The 19068-nt window shown below is 47.0% G+C and overlaps 1 protein-coding gene across 1 annotated transcript in view; it reads right to left on the bottom strand.

The window, feature by feature from the left end:
* LOC127571386 (anoctamin-7-like) overlaps nucleotides 1-8436 on the bottom strand; it is a 93144-nt gene extending 84708 nt beyond the window's left edge. Inside the window, 2 exon segments of the mRNA XM_052017699.1 lie at nucleotides 7111-7274; nucleotides 8223-8436. Coding sequence (XP_051873659.1) covers nucleotides 7111-7274; nucleotides 8223-8436 — 378 coding nt within the window.
* Between the last annotated feature and the right edge of the window lie 10632 nt (nucleotides 8437-19068).

Genomic DNA, 19068 nt, shown 5'->3' on the forward strand with positions numbered 1-19068 from the left:
TGGAGGTGAGTAAGAACTTCTTCTCACAGAGGCTGGTCAATCTCTAGAACTCTCTACCCCAGAGGATTGTGGAGGCTAGATTACTGGGGGTGTTTAAACAGGAAGTAGATACATTTTTGAAAGATGGGGGAATGGCACAGAGGATCTAAGGCCCCGGGAAGATCAGCCACGATCACTTGAATGGCAGAGCACACTTGAGGGGCTGAGTGGCCTACTCCTGCTCCTATTTTCTTACGTTCCTGAATCTTGTCTGTCCAGTCCTGTTAAAATTTTATAGGTTTCTATGAAATTCCCGATCGTTCTTCTGTACTCCAGGAATATAGGCCCAACCGAGATAATTTCTTCTCATACTTCAGACCTGGCATTTCTAGCCTGCCCAGTAAGTTTGCAGATTTCATTTCCTGAAGAACATCAGTGAACCAGACGGGCAACTACAACAATCCAGTATGCCATGGTCATTGCTACTGAGAGAATTCTTTAAAATTCTGTATTTATTTAACCACTTGAATCTAAATTCCCCAGCTGCATGGTTGAAAGTGGGGATGAAAAAAAAGTCTCTGCTCTGAAACCCACCACGTGAGAAGACTAATTGTCAAGACTCACACCTGGAGAACATTAAGTTTATCAGAAAGCGCTCAGTTTGCACAGGCCATACAAACCAATTCTCGACTGGATTAATGGTCCAGAACTATGGTAGCTGGTCCAGTAATTTGACCAAAACCATAGAACCATAGAAAAGTACAGCACAGTACAGGCCCTTTGGCCCACCATGTTGTGCCAACCTTCTAACCACACCTAAGACTATCTAACCCCTTCCTCCCACATATCCCTCTATTTTAAATTCCTCCATATGCTTATCTAACAATCTCTTGAACTTGACCAAAGTATCAGCCTCCACCACCACCCCAGGCAGCACATTGCATGCACCAACCACTCTCTGGATGAAAAACCTCCCTCTTACATCTCCCTTGAACTTCCCACCCATTACCTTAAAGCCATGCCCTCTTGTATTGAGCATTGGTGCCCTGGGAAAGAGGCACTGGCTGTCCACTCTATCTATTCCTCTTAATATTTTGTATACCTCTATCATGTCTCCTCTTATCCACCTTCTCTCCAATTATTAAAGCCCTAGCTCCTTTAGTCTCTCCCCATAATCCATACTCTCTAATCCAGGCAGCATCCTGGTAAATCTCCTCTGCACCCTTTCCAACACTTCCACATCCTTCCTATAATGAGGTGACCAGAACTGGACACAGTACTCCAAGTGTGGTCTAACCAAAGTTTTGTAAATCTGCATCATCATCTCGCGGCTCTTAAACTCGAACCCACGACTTATGAATACTAACATCCCATAAGCTTTCTTAACTACCCTATCCAGCTGTGAGGCAAATTTCAGTGATCTGTGAATATGAACCCCCAGATCCCTCTGCTCCTCCACACTGCCCAAAATCATGCCATTAACCTTGCACTCCACCTTGGAGTTTGTCCTTCCAAAGTGTACGACCTCACACTTCTCCGGATTGAACTCCATCTGCCACTTCTCAGCCCAGCTCTGCATCCTATCAATATCCCTCTGTAAGCTTTGACAGCCCTCCACACTATCCACAACACCACCGATCTTTATGTCATCTGCAAACTTGCTAACCCACCCTTCCACCCCCTCATCTTCCACCCCCTCTACTTTTTATGATAAATATCACAAAAAGTAGAGGTCCCAGAACTGATCCCTGTGGGGCACCACTAGTCACAGCCCTCCAATCCGAATGCACTCCCTCCACCACAACCCTCTGCTTTCTACAGGCAAGCCAATTCTGAATCCACACGGCCAATCCCCCCTGGATCCCTGGGCCTCTGACCTTCTGAAGAAGCCTACCATGTGGAACCTTGTCAAACGCCTTACTAAAATCCATGTAGACCACATCTACTGCACTACCCTCATCAATCTTCCTGGTCACCTCCTCAAAGAACCCTATCAAGCTTGTGAGGCAAGATCTTCCCTTCACAAAGCCATGCTGGCTATCCCTAATTAGTCCACGTTTCTCTAAATGCTCATAGATCCTACCTCTTAGAATCCTTTCTAACAGCTTACCCACCACAGATGTAAGGCTCACTGGTCTGTAATTCCCTGAACTATCCCTACTACCTTTTTTGAATAAGGGGACAACATTTGCCACCATCCAATCCTCTGGTATCATTCCCGTGGACAACGAGGACTCAAAGATCCTAGCCAACCGTTCAGCAATCTCCTCCCTCACCTCACACAGCAGCCTGGGGAATATTCCATCAGGCCCGGGGGACTTATCTGTCCTAATATTTTCTAACAGCTCCAACACATCCTCTCTCTTGATATCTACATACTCTAGAACATTACCCTTACCAACACTGTCCTCAGCGTCATCAAGACCCCTCTCCTTGGTGAATACTGAAGAGAAGTATTCATTGAGAACCTCACCCACTTCCACAGCTTCCAGGCACACCTTCCCACCTTTGTCTCTAATCGGACCCACCTTTACTCTCGTCATCCTTCTGCTCTTCACGTACAAGAAAAAAGCCTTGGGATTCTCCTTAACCCTACTTGCCAAAGCCTTTTCATGTCCCCTTCTTGCTCTCCTCAGCCCCTTCCTAAGTTCCTTCCTTGCTACTCTATATTCCTCACGAGCCCTATCTGATCCTTGCTGCTTACACCTGTCTTCTTCTTCCTAACTAGTTGTTCCACCTCTCTTGTCACCCATGGTTCCTTCACCCTGCCATTCCTTCTCTGCCTCACTGGGACAAATTTATCCCTAACATTCTGCAAGAGATCCCTGAACCTCGACAACATCTCCATAGTACATTTCCCTTCAAAAATGTCATCCCAATTTACACTCTCAAGTCCTCGCCTTATAGCCTCATAATTTGCCTTTCCCCAATTAAATACCTTCCCGTCCTCTTTGCTCCTATCCCTGTCCATGACAATGCTAAAGGTTATGGAGCAGTGGTCGCTGTCCCCCAAATGCTCACCCACCGAGAGATCTGTCACCTGACCTGGTTCATCACCTAAAACTAGATCTAATATGGCATTCCCTCTAGTCGGCCTGTCAACATACTGTGACAGGAATCCGTCCTGGACACACTTAACAAACGCTGCCCCATCTAAACCTTTGGCACTAAGCAGGTGCAATCAACATTTGGGAAGTTGAAGTCTCCCATGACAACAACCCTGCTATTTTTGCATCTTTTCAAAATCTGCCTCCCAATCTGCTCCTCAGCATCCCCTCAGCACTGACCATGATACTATGGCACCCAAATTCCAACATATGAATGCTGAAATGATGGAGGTGTTGCTCCAAGAAAAAAAGTCAATGATTCATCTTGTCTTGCCCTTAAGAGCACCATTTCCAAAAGAGTGCAGCACAAAATGTCTAGCTGTTGCAACCACAGTTACAGCCCACATGGGACTTGAGAAAGAGTGTGACAGTCTGCTGACCAAAGAAAAACAGCCCAACAAGTAAGCAGCTCATAAACCACAGTGATGACATTGATCAGCCCAAGTCACAATCCACAGAGACTATGCAAATCCCACAGACAGGTCCACACTTTTTAACCAAGACAAAAACAAGGAATGCTAGAAATGCTCAGCAGGTCAGGCAGCCACTGTTAGAGGGAAAAACAGAATTAACTTTTCAGGTTTCTGGTGAATTTAGAACATGAGAGTTAAACTACTGGACCTGCAGTCAGGACCAGAAATAGGAGTTTAAATCCCACCAGGGCATCAGGGAATCTAGGTTCAAGTAATTAAATAAATCTGGAATTTAAGAAAAAATTGTGTCAGCAACAATAACCACAAAACTACCAGCTTGTTGTGAAAACCCATCTGGTTCACTGATGACCTTTAGAACTGATGATGGGTCATTGACCTGAAATATTAGTTTTATTCCTGTTCTTATTTCAGACCTCCAGCTTTTTGCTTTTTGGCCTTTTGCTAACAGAACAACTGCTAGCTATAACTGAAACCATTGGACTCTCCAACCAGTGGGCGGCACTGTATAATATGATGGCTTTACATGGGCTACATTCTTGTCAATTAACTTTCATTTGGCACCAAGAAATAGTGTCTTCTTGCTTTCTTGCTCTCAAGAAAATATGCTTTTGTAGCCAAACGCAGCACGTGGCAGGAAAGAAATGGCAGAAACACGGAGGCTGGACTGGAGCACTCTTTACTGACTCAAACAAAATGCGTGCGCTCGCTAAAGTAACCGAGAACCTCTCCAGCGGACGTGACGTGTGGTCCCTGCTGGAAGGCCCGCCCCGCAGTTAGTCCACCTCGTGCTCCCGCGCATGTGCCCGCGGCCGCCGATGGCGGTTCAAGAGAGAGGATGTGTTGAAGTTGTTAAATAATATCAAGACGGATAAATCTCCGGGGCCTGACGGGATTTTCCCCAGGCTGCTTCGAGAGGCGAGGGAGGAGATTGCTGAACCGCTGGTAAGGATCTTTGAGTCCTCGTTGTCCATGGGGATGGTGCCGGAGGATTGGAGGGTGGCGAATGTTGTCCCCTTGTTCAAAAAAGGTAGTAGGGATAGTCCAGGGAATTACAGACCGGTGAGCCTTACATCTGTGGTGGGTAAGTTGTTAGAAAGGATTCTAAGGGATAGGATCTATGAACACCTGGAGAATAATGGATTGATTAGGGACAGCCAGCATGGATTTGTGAAGGGAAGATCTTGCCTCACAAGCCTGATAGAGTTCTTTGAGGAGGTGACGAGGAAGATTGATGAGGTTAGTGTGGTGGATGTCATCTATATGGATTTTAGTAAGGCGTTTGATAAGGTACCTCATGGTAGGCTTCTTCAGAAGGCCAAGGGATCCAGGGAAGCTTGGCTGTGTGGATTAGGAATTGGCTTGCCTGTAGAAAGCAGAGGGTTGTGGTGGAAGGAGTGCCCTCAGATTGGAGGGTAGTGACTAGTGGTGTCCCGCAGGGATTGGTTCTGGGACCTCTACTTTTTTTGATATTTATAGATGACTTAGATGAGGGGGTGGAAGGCTGGGTTAGTAAGTTTGCGGATGACACTAAGATCGGCGGTGTTGTGGATAGTGTGGAGGGCTGTTGGAACTTACAGAAGGATATTGATGGGGTGCAGAGCTGGGCTGACAAGTGGCAGATGGAGTTCAATATGGAGAAGTGTGAGGTGGTACACTTTGGAAGGACAAACTCCAGGGCAGAGTACAGGGTAAATGGCAAGGTACTTGGCTGTGTAGAGGAGCAGAGGGATCTGGGGGTTCATATTCACAGTTCACTGAAAGTTGCCTCACAGGTGGATAGAGCAGTTAAGAAGGCCTATGGGATGTTAGCTTTCATAAATCATGGGATTGAGTTTAAGAGCCGCGAAGTGATGATGCAGCTTTACAAAACTCTAGTTAAACCACACTTAGAGTACTGTGTTCAGTTTTGTTCGCCGCATTATAGGAAGGATGTGGAGGCGTTGGAGAGGCTGCAGAAGAGATTTACCAGGATGCTGCCTGGATTAGAGCGTATGGAATATGAGGAGAGGCTTAAGGTGCTAGGGCTTTATTCACTGGAAAGGAGGAGGATGAGAGGAGACATGATAGAGGTATATAAAATATTGAGAGGAATAGATAGAGTAGACAGCCAGCGCCTCCTTCCCAGGGCACCAATGCTCAAGACGAGAGGGCATGGCTTTAAGGTTATGGGTGGGAGGTACGGGGGAGATGTCAGGGGGAGGTTTTTCGCCCAGAGAGTGGTTGGTGCATGGAATGCACTACCTGGGGTGGTGGTGGAGGCAAATACATTGGACAGGTTCAAGAGTTTGTTGGATAGGCACATGGAGGAATGTGAGATAGAGGGATATGCGGGAGGAAAGGTTTAGGTAGTGTGAGGGTGGTCTGATGGACGGCACAACATGGTGGGCCGAAGGACCTGTTTTGTGCTGTATGGTTCTATGGTTCTATGGTTAAGTCCCGCGGGTCCAGGCCGCTACACTACCCCCCCCCCCCCCCCCCCCCCCCCCCCCCCCAGAATCGCCCATCGGGGGCGTGGGATCCCCAGTCTGTGTGTCCACCTTGGGTGGCCTGCCCTGCTGGCGTGGTGAGGGCACCTTCACTGGTTGTCCAATGTCCAGATGTGCCGGTTTGAGGCAGTCCACTGTGAAGGTCTCTTCGCGGCCCCCCACCTCCACGACACATGTAGATCCGTTGTGCCGGATCACCTTGAAGGGTCCTTCGTACGGCCTCTGCAGAGGGGACTTGTGCATGCTCCTGCAAATGAAAACGTACTCACAGTCCCTGAGATCCTTAGGAACAAAAGTCAGTGTAATGCCATGTCTGGAGGTTGAAACCGGTGCCAGGCTCCCCACCTTGTCCCGCAGCTTCGTCAGCACTTCCGCCAGCGTCCCTGCTGGACCTTGGGCCTCCAGCACGAACTCGCCCCGGACCGTCAGGGGGGTGCCATAAACCAACTCTGCCGAGGAGGTGCCCAGGTCCTCCTTGGGGGCCGTGCGGATGCCCAGTAGAACCCAGGGAAGTTCACCTGCCCAGTTGGGCCCTCTGAGGCGCGCCATCAGGGCTGACTTGAGCTGCCTGTGGAAATGCTCGACCAAACCGTTGACCTGTGGGTGGTATGCTGTGGTGTGGTGTAAACGGGTGCCCGGGAGCTGTGCCAGTGCTGTCTACAACCCTGACGTGAACTGTGCCCCTCTGTCGGAGGTGATGTCCGCTGGAAGTCCGAACCTGGCGATCCAGTTTGCGATGAGCATCCTGGTGCAGGACTCCGTGGATGTGTCCGATAGCGGCACGGCTTCCGGCCATCTGGTGAACCTGTCGACCATGGTGAAAATATACCTGGTGCCCCAGGAGATGGGCAGGGGACCGACGATGTCCACGTGGATGTGCTGAAACCTGCCGAGCGTTGGTTGGAACTGTTGGAGGGGAGCCTTCACGTGCCGCTGGACTTTGGCGGTCTGGCAGTGTACGCTGGTCCTGGCCCAGTGTCCGACCTGCTTGCGCAGACCGTGCTAGACGAATTTGTCTGAGACCAATTTGATGGACGCCCGGATGGACAGGTGGGCCAGGCCGTGTAGCGTGTCGAACACCCGCTGCCTCCATGCTGTTGGTACCACGGGCCGAGGTCTGCCAGTTGACGTGTTGCACAGGAGCCGAACCGCTGTCACGCCGACAGGGATGTCCTCCAGCCAGAGTCCCGAAACAGCGGTGCGATAGGCTGGGATCTCAATGTCCGCATGTTGTGCCTGCGCCAGCACCGTGTAGTTGACCCCTGGGGCTGAGGTGGTCATTGAGTTGGATGTGGGGACGAGACAGCATGTCGGCGACCACGTTGTTCTTCCCCGCGATGTGGCGGATGTCAGTGGTAAACGAGAGGTGCCTCTGCTGCCGAGCAAACCATGGGTCCAATACCTTTGTGAGGGCGAAGGTGAGGGGCTTGTGGTCTGTATACGCGGTGAAATCCTGTCCTTCGAGGAAATACCAGAAGTGCCGGATGGCTAGGTAGAGCGCTAGCAACTCCCTGTTGAGAGCGCTGTACTTCACCTCCGGCGGTCGCAGGTGTCGGCTGAAAAAGGTGAGCAGTTGCCACTGGCCCTTGACGAGCTGCTCCAGGACTTTGCCGACTGCCGTGTCGGAAGCGTCGACTGTGAGCGCCGTGGGTACATCGACTCTTGGGTGTACTAGGAGGACCGCCTTCGCCAATGCCTCTTTGGTCTGCTCGAAGGCTTCCACCTCCTTGGCCTTGCCAGCCATCGGACCGAACAGGGGTTTCATGATGCGCGCCGCCACCAGCACGAACCGGTGGTAGAAATTCACCATCCCCATGAACTCTTGCAGGCCCTTGACCGTGCTGGGTTTGGGAAACTGGCAGATGGCCTGAACCTTGTCCGGCAGAGGGGCGGCTCCATGCTGGTTGACCAAGAAGTCGATTTCCGGCAGCCCGAACTGGCACTTCGCCGGGTTGATTGCCAGTCCGTGGTCGCTCAGGTGCTGGCAGAGCTGGCACAAATGTGCCATGTGCTCCTTGCGTGACTTGCCGGCCACCAGGATATCATCTAGGTAGATGAAAACGAAATCCAGGCCTCGCCCAACCGAGTCCATTAGCCTCTGGAAAGTCTGAGCAGCGTTCTTGAGGCCAAAGGGCATCCTTAGGAATTCAAACAGCCCGAAAGGAGTGATGAGGGCTGTCTTGGGCTGTCGGGGTGCACGGGGATCTGATGATAACCTCGGACCAGTTCGATTATTGAAAAGATGGTCGCCCCGAGGAGGTTGGCTGTGAAGTCCTGGATGTGGGGCACCGGATATCTGTCGGCGGTCGTGGCGTCATTAAGTCTCCTGTAGTCCCCGCTGGGCCTCCAACCTCCTGAGGACTTGGGTACCATGTGCAGCAGCAATGCCCAAGGACTGTCCGAGTGGCGAATGATCCCCATCTCCTCCATTTTCTGGAACTCCTCCTTGGCGAGGCGAAGCTTGTCGGGTGGCAGCCTACGGGCCCGGGCGTGCAGCGGTGGTCCTTGTGTGGGAATGTCATGCTGTACGCCGTGCTTGGGGTCGGTAGTGGAGAACTGTGGGGTGATGATGGAGGGGAAATCCACCAGCACCCTGGCGAACTCGTCACCCGAGAGCATGACGGAGTCCAGGTGAAGGGCCGGGAACTGGGCTTCCCCGAGCTGAAAGGTTTGGAAAGTCTCGGTGTGGACCAAACGCCGGCCTTTCAGGTTGACCAGATGGCGGTTGGCCCGTAGGAAATCCGCCCCTAGTAATGGCCGTGACACCGCTGCTACCGTGAAGGTCCAGGTAAAACAGCTGACGCCGAAACGCAGCAGGATGGTACGCGAGCCGTATGTCCGGATGGTGGTGCCGTTTGCAGCGGTGAGGTTGGGGCCTGGGGCCGCGGTACGGGTGTCCATGTTTGAGGGGGGAAGGACGCTGATCTCGGCCCCGGTGTCCACCAGGAAATGTCGCCCGGAGTGTCGGTCCCAGAGGAACAGGAGGCTGTCGCGATGGCCAGCCGTTGAAGCCACTAGCGACGGCCAGCCCCGGCGTTTCCCAGGAAGGCACACGGTGGATGGCAGCGGTGCACATTTGAGCCCCACCTCTGATGGTAAAAACACCATTGGTCCGAACCCTCGTCTTTGTGCCCCGTGGATCTCGGTGGTTTCGGTTGTGGGGTCTTGGCCTTAGGCTGCGCGGTCGTGGTTAGGCAGATGGAAGCTGCTCCCCGCTACTTTACTCTGCCACAAAATGTCCGCCCTGGCGACGAGGCTGTGCGGGTCGCTGAAATCTTCACCAGTGAGGAGGAGGTGAATGTCCTCTGGCGGTTGCTTGAGGAACAGCTGCTCGTAAAGGAGGCAGGGTTTATGGCCATCCATGAGTGCCAGCATGTCGTCCATCAGCTTGGATGGCTTGCGGTCGCCCAGGCCATCCATGCGCAGGAGCCGCACGGCTCGATCGCGGTGGGAGAGTCTGAAAGTGCGGAGGAGGAGTGCCTTGATTTTAATGTACCTGTCCTCCGTAGGCGGATGGTGCAGGAAGTCGATGATCCACGCTGCCATGTCCTGGTCGAGCGCGCTGACCACGTAGTAGTACCGTGTGGCGTCGGCTGTAATGCCTCTGATGCTGAACTGGGCCTCAGCCTGCTCGAACCAAACATGGGGCTGAGCGGCCCAGAAAGTCAGGAGCTTGAGCGAGACTGCGTTGTGCGAGTCGTTGGGATTCATGTTGCGGGTTCCAGATGCCGTCTGGGAGCGTCGGGGTCACTGAATGTAGCCGAACGCAGCGCGTGGCAGGAAAGAAAATGCAGAAACACGGAGGCAGGACTGGAGCACACTTTACTGACTCAAACAAAACGCACGCGCTCGCTAAAGTAACCAAGAGCCTCTCCAGCAGATGTGATGTGTGGTCCCTGCCGGAAGGCCCGCCCCACGGTTAGTCCTCGTCGCGCTACCGCGCATGCGCCCGCAGCCGCCAATGGCCGTTCGAGTCCTGCGGGTCCGGGCTGCTACACTTTCACATTTGCATCAGGTATCGTCTGTGGAACGAAAAACAGAAAGGTTGACTCCATTTCTCCTTCCACAGATGTTGGAGGGACGGCAGAGGAGAAATGGAAGGAATTTCTACAGGAAATGAGGAAAATGCAGGATAGATATATTCCAAGAAAAAAGGTTTTGAATGGAAAAAAGGCACAAATGTGGACAACGAGAGAGGTGAAGGCTAAAATAAAAGCAAAAGGGGCAGCGTACAAAGAAGCAAAAATTAGTGGGAAAACAGAAGACTGGGAAGCTTTTAAAAACCTGCAGAGAGAAACTAAGAAGGTCATTAGGAAAGAAAAGATGAATTATGAAAGGAAGTTAGCGGATAACATTCGAAAGGATATTAAGAGTTTTTTTAAATACATAAGGAGTAAAAGAGAGACACGGGTTGATATAGGACCAATTGATAACGGTGCAGGAGCTATTATAATGGACGACAGAGAGATGGCAGAGGAATTGAATGAATATTTTGCATCGGTCTTCACCGTGGAGGACATCAGCAATGTGCCAGTTAGTCAAGAGTCTCACGAAATGGAACTGAGTTCAGTTAAGATTACTAGGGAGAAGGTGCTAGGAAAACTAAATGGGCTAAAGACTGATAAGTCTCCCAGACCGGATGAGGTGCATCCCCGGGTTCTGAAGGAGGTGGCTGTAGAGATAGCGGAGGCATTGGCGATAATTTTCCAGAAATCGATAGATTCCGGCATGGTTCCGGAGGACTGGAGGGTCGCAAATGTAGTTCCGTTGTATAAGAAAGGTGGGAGGCAGCATAAAGGAAATTACAGACCTATTAGTCTGACGTCAGTGGTGGGAAAATTATTGGAATCTATCCTCAAGGATGGGGTTACGGAATACCTAGAGGCGCAAGGCAAGATAGGTCCTAGCCAACATGGTTTTGTGAAGGGGAGATCCTGCCTGACCAACCTATTGGAGTTTTTTGAAGAAATCACAGGTAGGGTGGATAAGGGAGAGGCGGTAGATGTTGTGTATTTAGAATTCCAAAAGGCCTTTGATAAGGTGCCTCACAAGAGACTGATTAATAAGATGAGAAGTCATGGAATTACAGGTAGGATAACAGAATGGGTGGAGCATTGGCTGGTTGGCAGGAAGCAAAGAGTGGAAATAAAAGGATCTCGTTCTGGTTGGTTACCGGTTACTAGTGGTGTGCCGCAGGGGTCGATGTTGGGACCACTCCTTTTTACCTCGTACATTAACGACTTGGATCATGGAATAAATGGTTTCGTGGCTAAGTTTGCGGATGACACCAAGATAGGGGGAGGAGTAGGGAGTATTGAAGAGATAGGAAGTTTGCAGAGGGACCTAGACAGTTTAGGAGAATGGGCAAGGAAATGGCAGATGAGATTCAACGTTGAGAAATGTGCAGTTGTACACTTTGGAAGCAGAAATAAGCGGGCAGATTATTATCTAGGAGGAGAGAAAATTCAAAGCACGGAAGTACAAAGGGACTTGGGGGTACTCGTGCAGGATACCTTAAAGGTTAACTACCAGGTCAGATCGGTGGTAAAGAAAGTGAATGCTATGTTGGCATTCATTTCGAGAGGTATAGTGTATAAAAGTAAGGAAGTGTTGATGAGGCTCTACGGGGCACTAGTGAGGCCTCATTTGGAATATTGTGCGCTGTTTTGGGCCCCACATCTTAGGAAGGATGTGCTGACGTTGGAGAGGGTTCAGAGGAGATTTACGAGGATGATTCCAGGAATGAAAGGGCTTACGTATGAGGAGCGTTTGTCGGCTCTTGGACTGTACTCACTGGAATACAGAAGAATGAGAGGGGACCTCATAGAGACATTTAAAATATTGATAGGAAAGGACAGAGTAGATATGGCTAGGCTGTTTCCCTTGGTGGGTGAGTCCAGGACCAGAGGGCACAATCTTAGAATTAGAGGGTACAGTTTCAAAACAGAGATGAGGAAAAATTTCTTTAGCCAGAGGGTGGTGAATTTGTGGAACTCCTTGCCACGTACAGCAGTGGAGGCCAGATCAGTGGGGGCATTCAAGGAGGAGATAGATAGATATCTAAATAGTCAGGATATCAAGGGATATGGGGATAAGGCCAGAAATTGGGATTAGAATAGGTTTTTTTTCCCCATTCCCCATTTCTCATTTCTATTTTCCCTTTCCTTGGAGCAGACTCGATGGGCCGAATGGCCTGCTTCTGCTCCCTTGTCTTGTGATCTTGTGAAGGCAAATGTGAATAAATTCAAATTTTCCAGCACTTTGTGTCTTTATTTTGGAAGCCAAATAGACTCTTTACTGGATGGTTCTTGACAGCTTGTCAAATAGTCTTCATTATCCTCTCCCACTTATTTATTCACAAGGTGTCTATAGCCAGAGGGCATAGGCTTATGGTAAGAAGTAAGAGGTTTCGAGAGGATATAGAGTCAGAGTTATACAGCACAGAAACTGGTCCTTCAGCCCAACGTGCATGCTGGCCAAGTTGCCTACTTGAGCTCGTCCCCTTTGCCTGCAGTTGGCCCTTATCCCACTAAACCTTTTCCATCCATGTAACTACCTAACTGCCTCTTAACCATCGTAATTGTACCTTCCTCTACCACTTCCTCTGGCAGCTCGCTCCACATAACCACTTTGTGGAAAAAGTTGCCCCTCAGGTCCCCTTTAAATCTTTCCCCTGTCACCTTAAACCTATGCCCTCTAGTTTAGGACTCCCTTACCCAGAATCGGGTTTATTATCACTGTCTTATATGATGTGAAATTTGTTGTTTTGCAGCAGCATCACCATGCAAAGACATAAAAAATTATAAATGACTCAATAAATAAACAGTGCAAAAAAAGGAACAATGAGGTCATGTTCATGGGTTCATTCATTCCTCATGATTTTATAAACCTCTATAAGGTCACCCCTCAACCTCCTATGCTCCAGGGAAAAACGAAAAACAGCCTATCTAGTCACTCCTTAGAACTCAAGCCCTTCAATCCGGTAACATCCTTGTGAATCTTTTCTGCACCCTTTCCAGCTTAATGACTTCCTTCCAACAGTTCACTGACCAGAACTGCACACAGTAGTCCAAGTGTGGTCTCACCAATATCTTGTACAGCTTGTTACATTTGTCCTAACTCTTGTACTCAATACCCTGACTGATGAAGGCAAGTGTGCCAAAAACCTTCTTCTTTACCACCACCTACCCACTCTCCAGGGCCATGCCATTTACTGTGCAAGTCCTGCCCTGGTTTAACTTAGCAAAGTTAAATTCAATTTGATGTTCCTTGGCACACTTACCCAGTTCAGTTAGATCTCCTGTTTAGATCCTGTTAAGTAACCTTCTTCACTGTCCACTATACCACCAATTTTGGTGTCATGTGCAAACTTACTAACCATGCCAACTACATTCTCATCCAAATCGTTAATCCAGATGACAAATAACAGTGGACCCAGCACGGATCCCCGTGGAACATCACTGGTCACAAGCTTCCGATCTGAAAAACAACCCTCCACTACCATCCTGACTCCTAGCACCAAGCCAATTTTGTATCTGATTGGCTCACCCACCCATGTGATCTAACCTTCCAGACCAGCCTACCCTATGGGAACTTGTCAAACTCCACACAGGCAACAACCACCACCCTGCCCTCGATGATCCTCTTGGTCATTTCTTCAAAAAACTCATTCAAATTCGTGAGACACTATTTCTCACACAAGTTAAGGACAGTTGGATCTCAAGCAGTGGAGGTGTAGGAGTGAGCCTTGTGAATATCTTGCTCTCCTTAACTTTTCAAGCCCAGATATCCCATTAAAACATAGTGTCACAAACCATCAACAAAAGAAACACACTGAGCATGATTCAGTGTTAAAAACTATTTTATTAATCACTACTTATGATAATACGTAAAATAAAAGTAAAAATGTTAGTATGTTAGAATTCAAAAATGTTAAACCTCGAACGTTAACCCCAAAACTAAACTCTTTGTGTGTGTGTGTGACAAAGTCCAAAACTCCCAGTTCCGGAATGGTTCTTAAAGTTCAGTTCCGCAAGCCATAAGGTGAAATATGAGCAAGGGCTTCTTCAACAACCACCGTTGTCTGAAGATAAGATGTAGATGTAGAAAAACATAGAGAGAGTACATATGAAATCCAAATGTTCCACGATGGAACCCAAACGACACTTCAGTGTTTACTCGGTAGTGACTTCCTCACCCCGAAAAGCATCCGAACCGTGGTCGTCCACACACAAATACCTGTTTCCTTCTACAGGTCAGCAACAAAGTGAACTCCACCGGATTACTTCCAACTTCCATACATGGATTTCAGTGGCAAACACAGTTATTGTTTCTCATCCATCGATAGAGAAAACAAGCAGGCTGGTGTCTCTCTCCCTTCTCTCTCTCTCTCCTTCTTCTTCTGCCTCCAACAACGTCATTACGTCCTTTATCTTCTATTGACGTAAGCACGCCCCACACACACATACACACACACTCTCTATCTTAAAGGGACTTTCACTGAGTCCGTAACACCTCCCACCTAAAAAAAAAATTTTCCCAAGAAAATTTTAACCGCGCATAGTTAGTAATGTTAATAATTATCATGCTACACAACTACAGACTATCAGATTAGTACAGATACATGTTTCCCATTTAACATCGAGAAAGACAATCAGCAATCACATTATCTTTGCCTTTAATGTGAGTTATCATGAGATCAAACTCTTGCAAAATTAAACTCCAGTTTAACAGCCTTCTGTTCTTGTTTTTGACTCAGCTCAGAAACACCAATGGGTTATGATCTGTATACACAGTCAATGGTTTCTGAGCGGTGCAAACATATACACTGAAATGTTGCAAGGCTAAAACAAGCGACAGTAATTCTTTCTCTATGGTGGAATAATTCTTTTGATGCTCATTAAATTTCTTTGAAAAGTAAGCTACAGGATGGTCAATATCATCAAGGTCACCCTTCTGCAACAACACAGCTCCTGCAGCTTCATCACTGGCATCTACTGCTAATGAAAATGGCTTTTCAAAGTCAGGTGTTCTGAGCACAGGATGGTAGCATAAAATGGCTTTCAGCTTCTTAAATGCTTCTTGACAAGAATCTGTCCAAACAAACTTTACTCCCTTCTTCAGAAGATTAGTTAGGGGAAGAGCAATATCAGCAAAATTTTTACAAAATTTTCGGCAATATCCAACCATTCCCAAAAATCTTCTAACAGTCCTCGTACCTGTGGGAATAGGGAACTCAGATATTGCTTGAACTTTTGCCTGAACAGGAGCTTGCTTGCCTTGACCTACAACATAACCAAGATACGTTACAGTGGCATGGCCAAATTCACTTTTAGCCAAGTTAACTGTAAGGTTAGCCTTGGAAAGTCTTTCAAACAACCTTTCTAACGCAGAGATGTGATCTTCCCAAGTATCATTCCCAGTCACTAAGTCGTCAATGTAGGCATCTGTATGTTTTAACCCATGAATCACTGAATTAATCATTCTTTGAAATGTTGCCGGAGCATTTTTCATTCCAAATGGCAAAACATTGTATTCATACAATCCAGAAGGGGTTACAAAGGCTGAAATTTCCCTTCCTCTATCTGTTAATGGAACACACCAGTACCCTTTTAATAGGTCAATCTTTGTAAGAAATTTTGCCTTTCCCACTCTATCTATGCAATCATCCACTCTAGGAATAGGGTAAGCATCTGACTTTGTTACAGCATTCACTTTCCTGTAATCTGTGCAAAATCTAACAGTTCCATCAGGTTTAGGTACAATAACACAGGGCGAACTCCAATTTGAAGTAGAATGTCTAATAATATCATTTTCCAACATGTATTTTATTTCCTGATCAACAAGTTTACTTTTTTCCACATTCATTCAATATGGGTGTTGTTTGATTGGTTTTGCATCCCCAACATCAACATCATGGGTAATTATCGATGTTCTGTTTGGAACATCTGGGAACAGATTTTTAAATTTTAAAATTAATTCTCTCATCTGTTGTTTTTGTGAAACTTGTAAATGGTCCAACTTCGTTTCAAGGTTCTCCATGATATTTTGGTTTTTTAGTTTCAATGGAACAATATTTGGTCTAAATTGGCCTTCCTCAACATCAACATCAGGCACTCTAGAAACAACCTTTACACCATCCACCAAGGCCACAACTGAATCCCTCTCATAATAAGGTTTTGGCATGTTTACATGACAGAGTTGTGTTTTCTTGAGTCTATCTGGTGTTTTGATTATATATGTTAGATCAGTCACTTGAGATTCAATAACATAGGGTCAAGAAAAACGAGATTGCAAGGGATTATTTTGGCTAGGGAAAAATACCAACACCTTTTGCCCCACTGCGAATGTCCTAGGCCGAGCACGTCTATCAAAATATGTCTTCATTCTTATCTGGCTTGTTTTCAGATTCTCTCTCGCTAGCTGGCAGACTCTCTCCAACCGAGTTTTAAATTTTTGGACATAGTCCAACAGACTCAAGTGAACTTCCTCATTAACCCATTGCTCTCTCAACAACTCCAAAGGTCCTCTCACCCGATGTCCAAACACAAGCTCAAACAGACTAAATCCTATTGACTCCTGGATCGATTCTCTAACGGCAAACAAAAGTAAATGGATACCTTCGTCCCAATCCTTGGTGTTTTCAAAGCAATAAGTCTTCAGCATATTTTTGAGAGTAGAATGAAATCTCTCCAGAGCTCCTTGAGATTCTGGGTGATATGCAGATGATACAATCTGCTTTGCTCCCAGCTCATAGACTATTTGTTGAAAAATTTTTGACATAAAATTACTACCTTGATCAGATTGGATTTCTTTTGGCAAACCAAACAAGGTAAAAAATTTTACAAGAGCCTTTGACACCATCTTGGCCTTAATATTTCTAAGGGGTATTGCCTCTGGAAATCTAGAAGTGGCACACATGATGGTTAACAAATACTGATTTCCAGTCTTAGACTTTGGTAATGGACCAACACAGTCCACAATCACCTTCGAAAAGGGTTCACCAAAAGCAGGAATTGGCTTCAAAGGAGCCACAGGGGGTTTTTGATTTGGTTTACCTACCATCTGACATGTGTGGCAGGTTCGACAAAACATCACCACATCTTTTCTCAAACCAGGCCAATAGAATTGTTTCAAGATCTTCCCTACAGTTTTATTCACAGCAAAATGACCACCCAAAGGCATACTATGGGCCAGGTTTAAAATCTCATCCCTATAAACTTTTGGAACAACAACCTGATGAATAACTTCCCATTCCTCAGTAACAGGAACATGAGGAGGTCTCCATTTCCTCATTAACACTCCATTTTTGACATAGTATCCAGTTGGCACCTTTTCAATCTCCTCACATGAGAGAGCTTTTTCTTTCAATTCTGTCAACTCAGGGTCCTTTGTCTGTTCCACCATAAAATCCTTCCTTGACAAAGACAAATCTTTAAATTCAGGCTCACTATAAGGATGTTGATCCTCCAGTGAAGACAGAAAAGTCTCAGATAAGGCATCATAATTTTCTTCCTGTTTAGGACTGTCACAAGGAACTACATCAGACTGCATCGGACTGTCTGTCTTGGCTAATTCTTTAGCTCTAGCTCGAGTCACCGCACATGATGGGTAAACATCTGGATCATCCTCAGACTCATCAATCCTTGGTTTGGTTGTTAACCGTACCACAGGATCACTTTCTCCATCTGCAAGGTCATTTCCCAATAACAAAGAAACTCCTTCCACTGGCAAACTAGGTCTTATCCCTATCTCGACTGGTCCTTCTATGAACTTTGACTTTAAAATCACCCTGTGAAAAGGGACAGACATGGTCTCACCTGTAACGCCTCGTACTAGATTTACTTCACCAGTGTCACTTTCTTCACCAAAATTTAAAACACTGTCCAGCAAGAGAGATTGACTAGCCCCAGTATCTCTAAGAATTTTCACTGGCACCTGGGGTGACTCATCATTCAGTGAAACAAAACCCTCTGATACATACGAACGGAATTCTTTTCTCACCTCCTCCAACTTTTCCGCTTTTCCCTCTTGCAAGGACTGATCTTTAACAGTATCTCCTAAACCTTTTTGATTTTTAATTGCCTGAAAGCAAGCATTGGGCCCAGCTTCCTTCTTTTTCTTCAAAAGGGCACAATTAGATATCACGTGGCCAGGTTTCCTACAGTAATAACAAGTACGCTCAACAGGTTTCTCCAGCCCTGGCTTCTTTTCATCTTTTCCTTTTTGATTACCTCCCAATTTAATCTCTGGTTTACCTGGATTGTCTTTGTAACTCTTTTGAAAGGTTTTAGGTTGTCCCCATTTGGATTTATGGGTTAAAGCATAATCATCTGCCAACCTAGCAGTTTCTTGTAAAGTTTCCACTGCCTTTTCATTTAAATATGTTGTTAATTCAGCTGGAACACATCTTTTAAAGTCTTCCACCAGTATCAATTCTTTCAATTTATCAAAATCCCCACCTACATTTTTAGCCAGGCACCATCGTTCAAAACATATTCTCTTTCCATTGGCAAATTCCATATAAGTCTGATCTGCAGATTTCCTCAAGTCTCTGAATTTTTGTCTATAAGCCTCAGGGACCAATTCATAGGCCTTCAAAATAGCTTGCTTTACCTTGGTATAATCAGCTGCATCCTCAGCAGACAAAGCAGAATAAGCTTTTTGAGCTTTACCTTTAATCACACTCTGTACCATAAGAGCCCATCCTTTCCTTGGCCAGTTTGAACTCACAGCAACCTTTTCAAAATGTTGGAAATACTGATCAACCTGATCTTCCTCAAACGGAGGGACTAATCGAACCTCCCTGCTGGCTGAAAAACCATCATCAGAATCAGATTCCGAACTCCTACGCTTCATTTGTAACTCATGCTGCCTCTGTTTCTCCTTTTCCTCACTATCCAGCTCCATCCTCTTCAATTCCATCTGCTTCATTGCTAGATCAGCCTCTATCTTCATCTGAGTTATCTTTTGTTCGGCCTCTAATTTCTTTTGTTCGGCCTCTAATTTCTCTCGCTCGGCCTCTATCTTTAACTGGGTTTGCTCTCGTTCGGCCTCTAATCT

The sequence above is a fragment of the Pristis pectinata genome, chromosome 6 (genome assembly GCF_009764475.1).
Source record: "Pristis pectinata isolate sPriPec2 chromosome 6, sPriPec2.1.pri, whole genome shotgun sequence".
NCBI classification, from domain to species: domain Eukaryota; kingdom Metazoa; phylum Chordata; class Chondrichthyes; order Rhinopristiformes; family Pristidae; genus Pristis; species Pristis pectinata.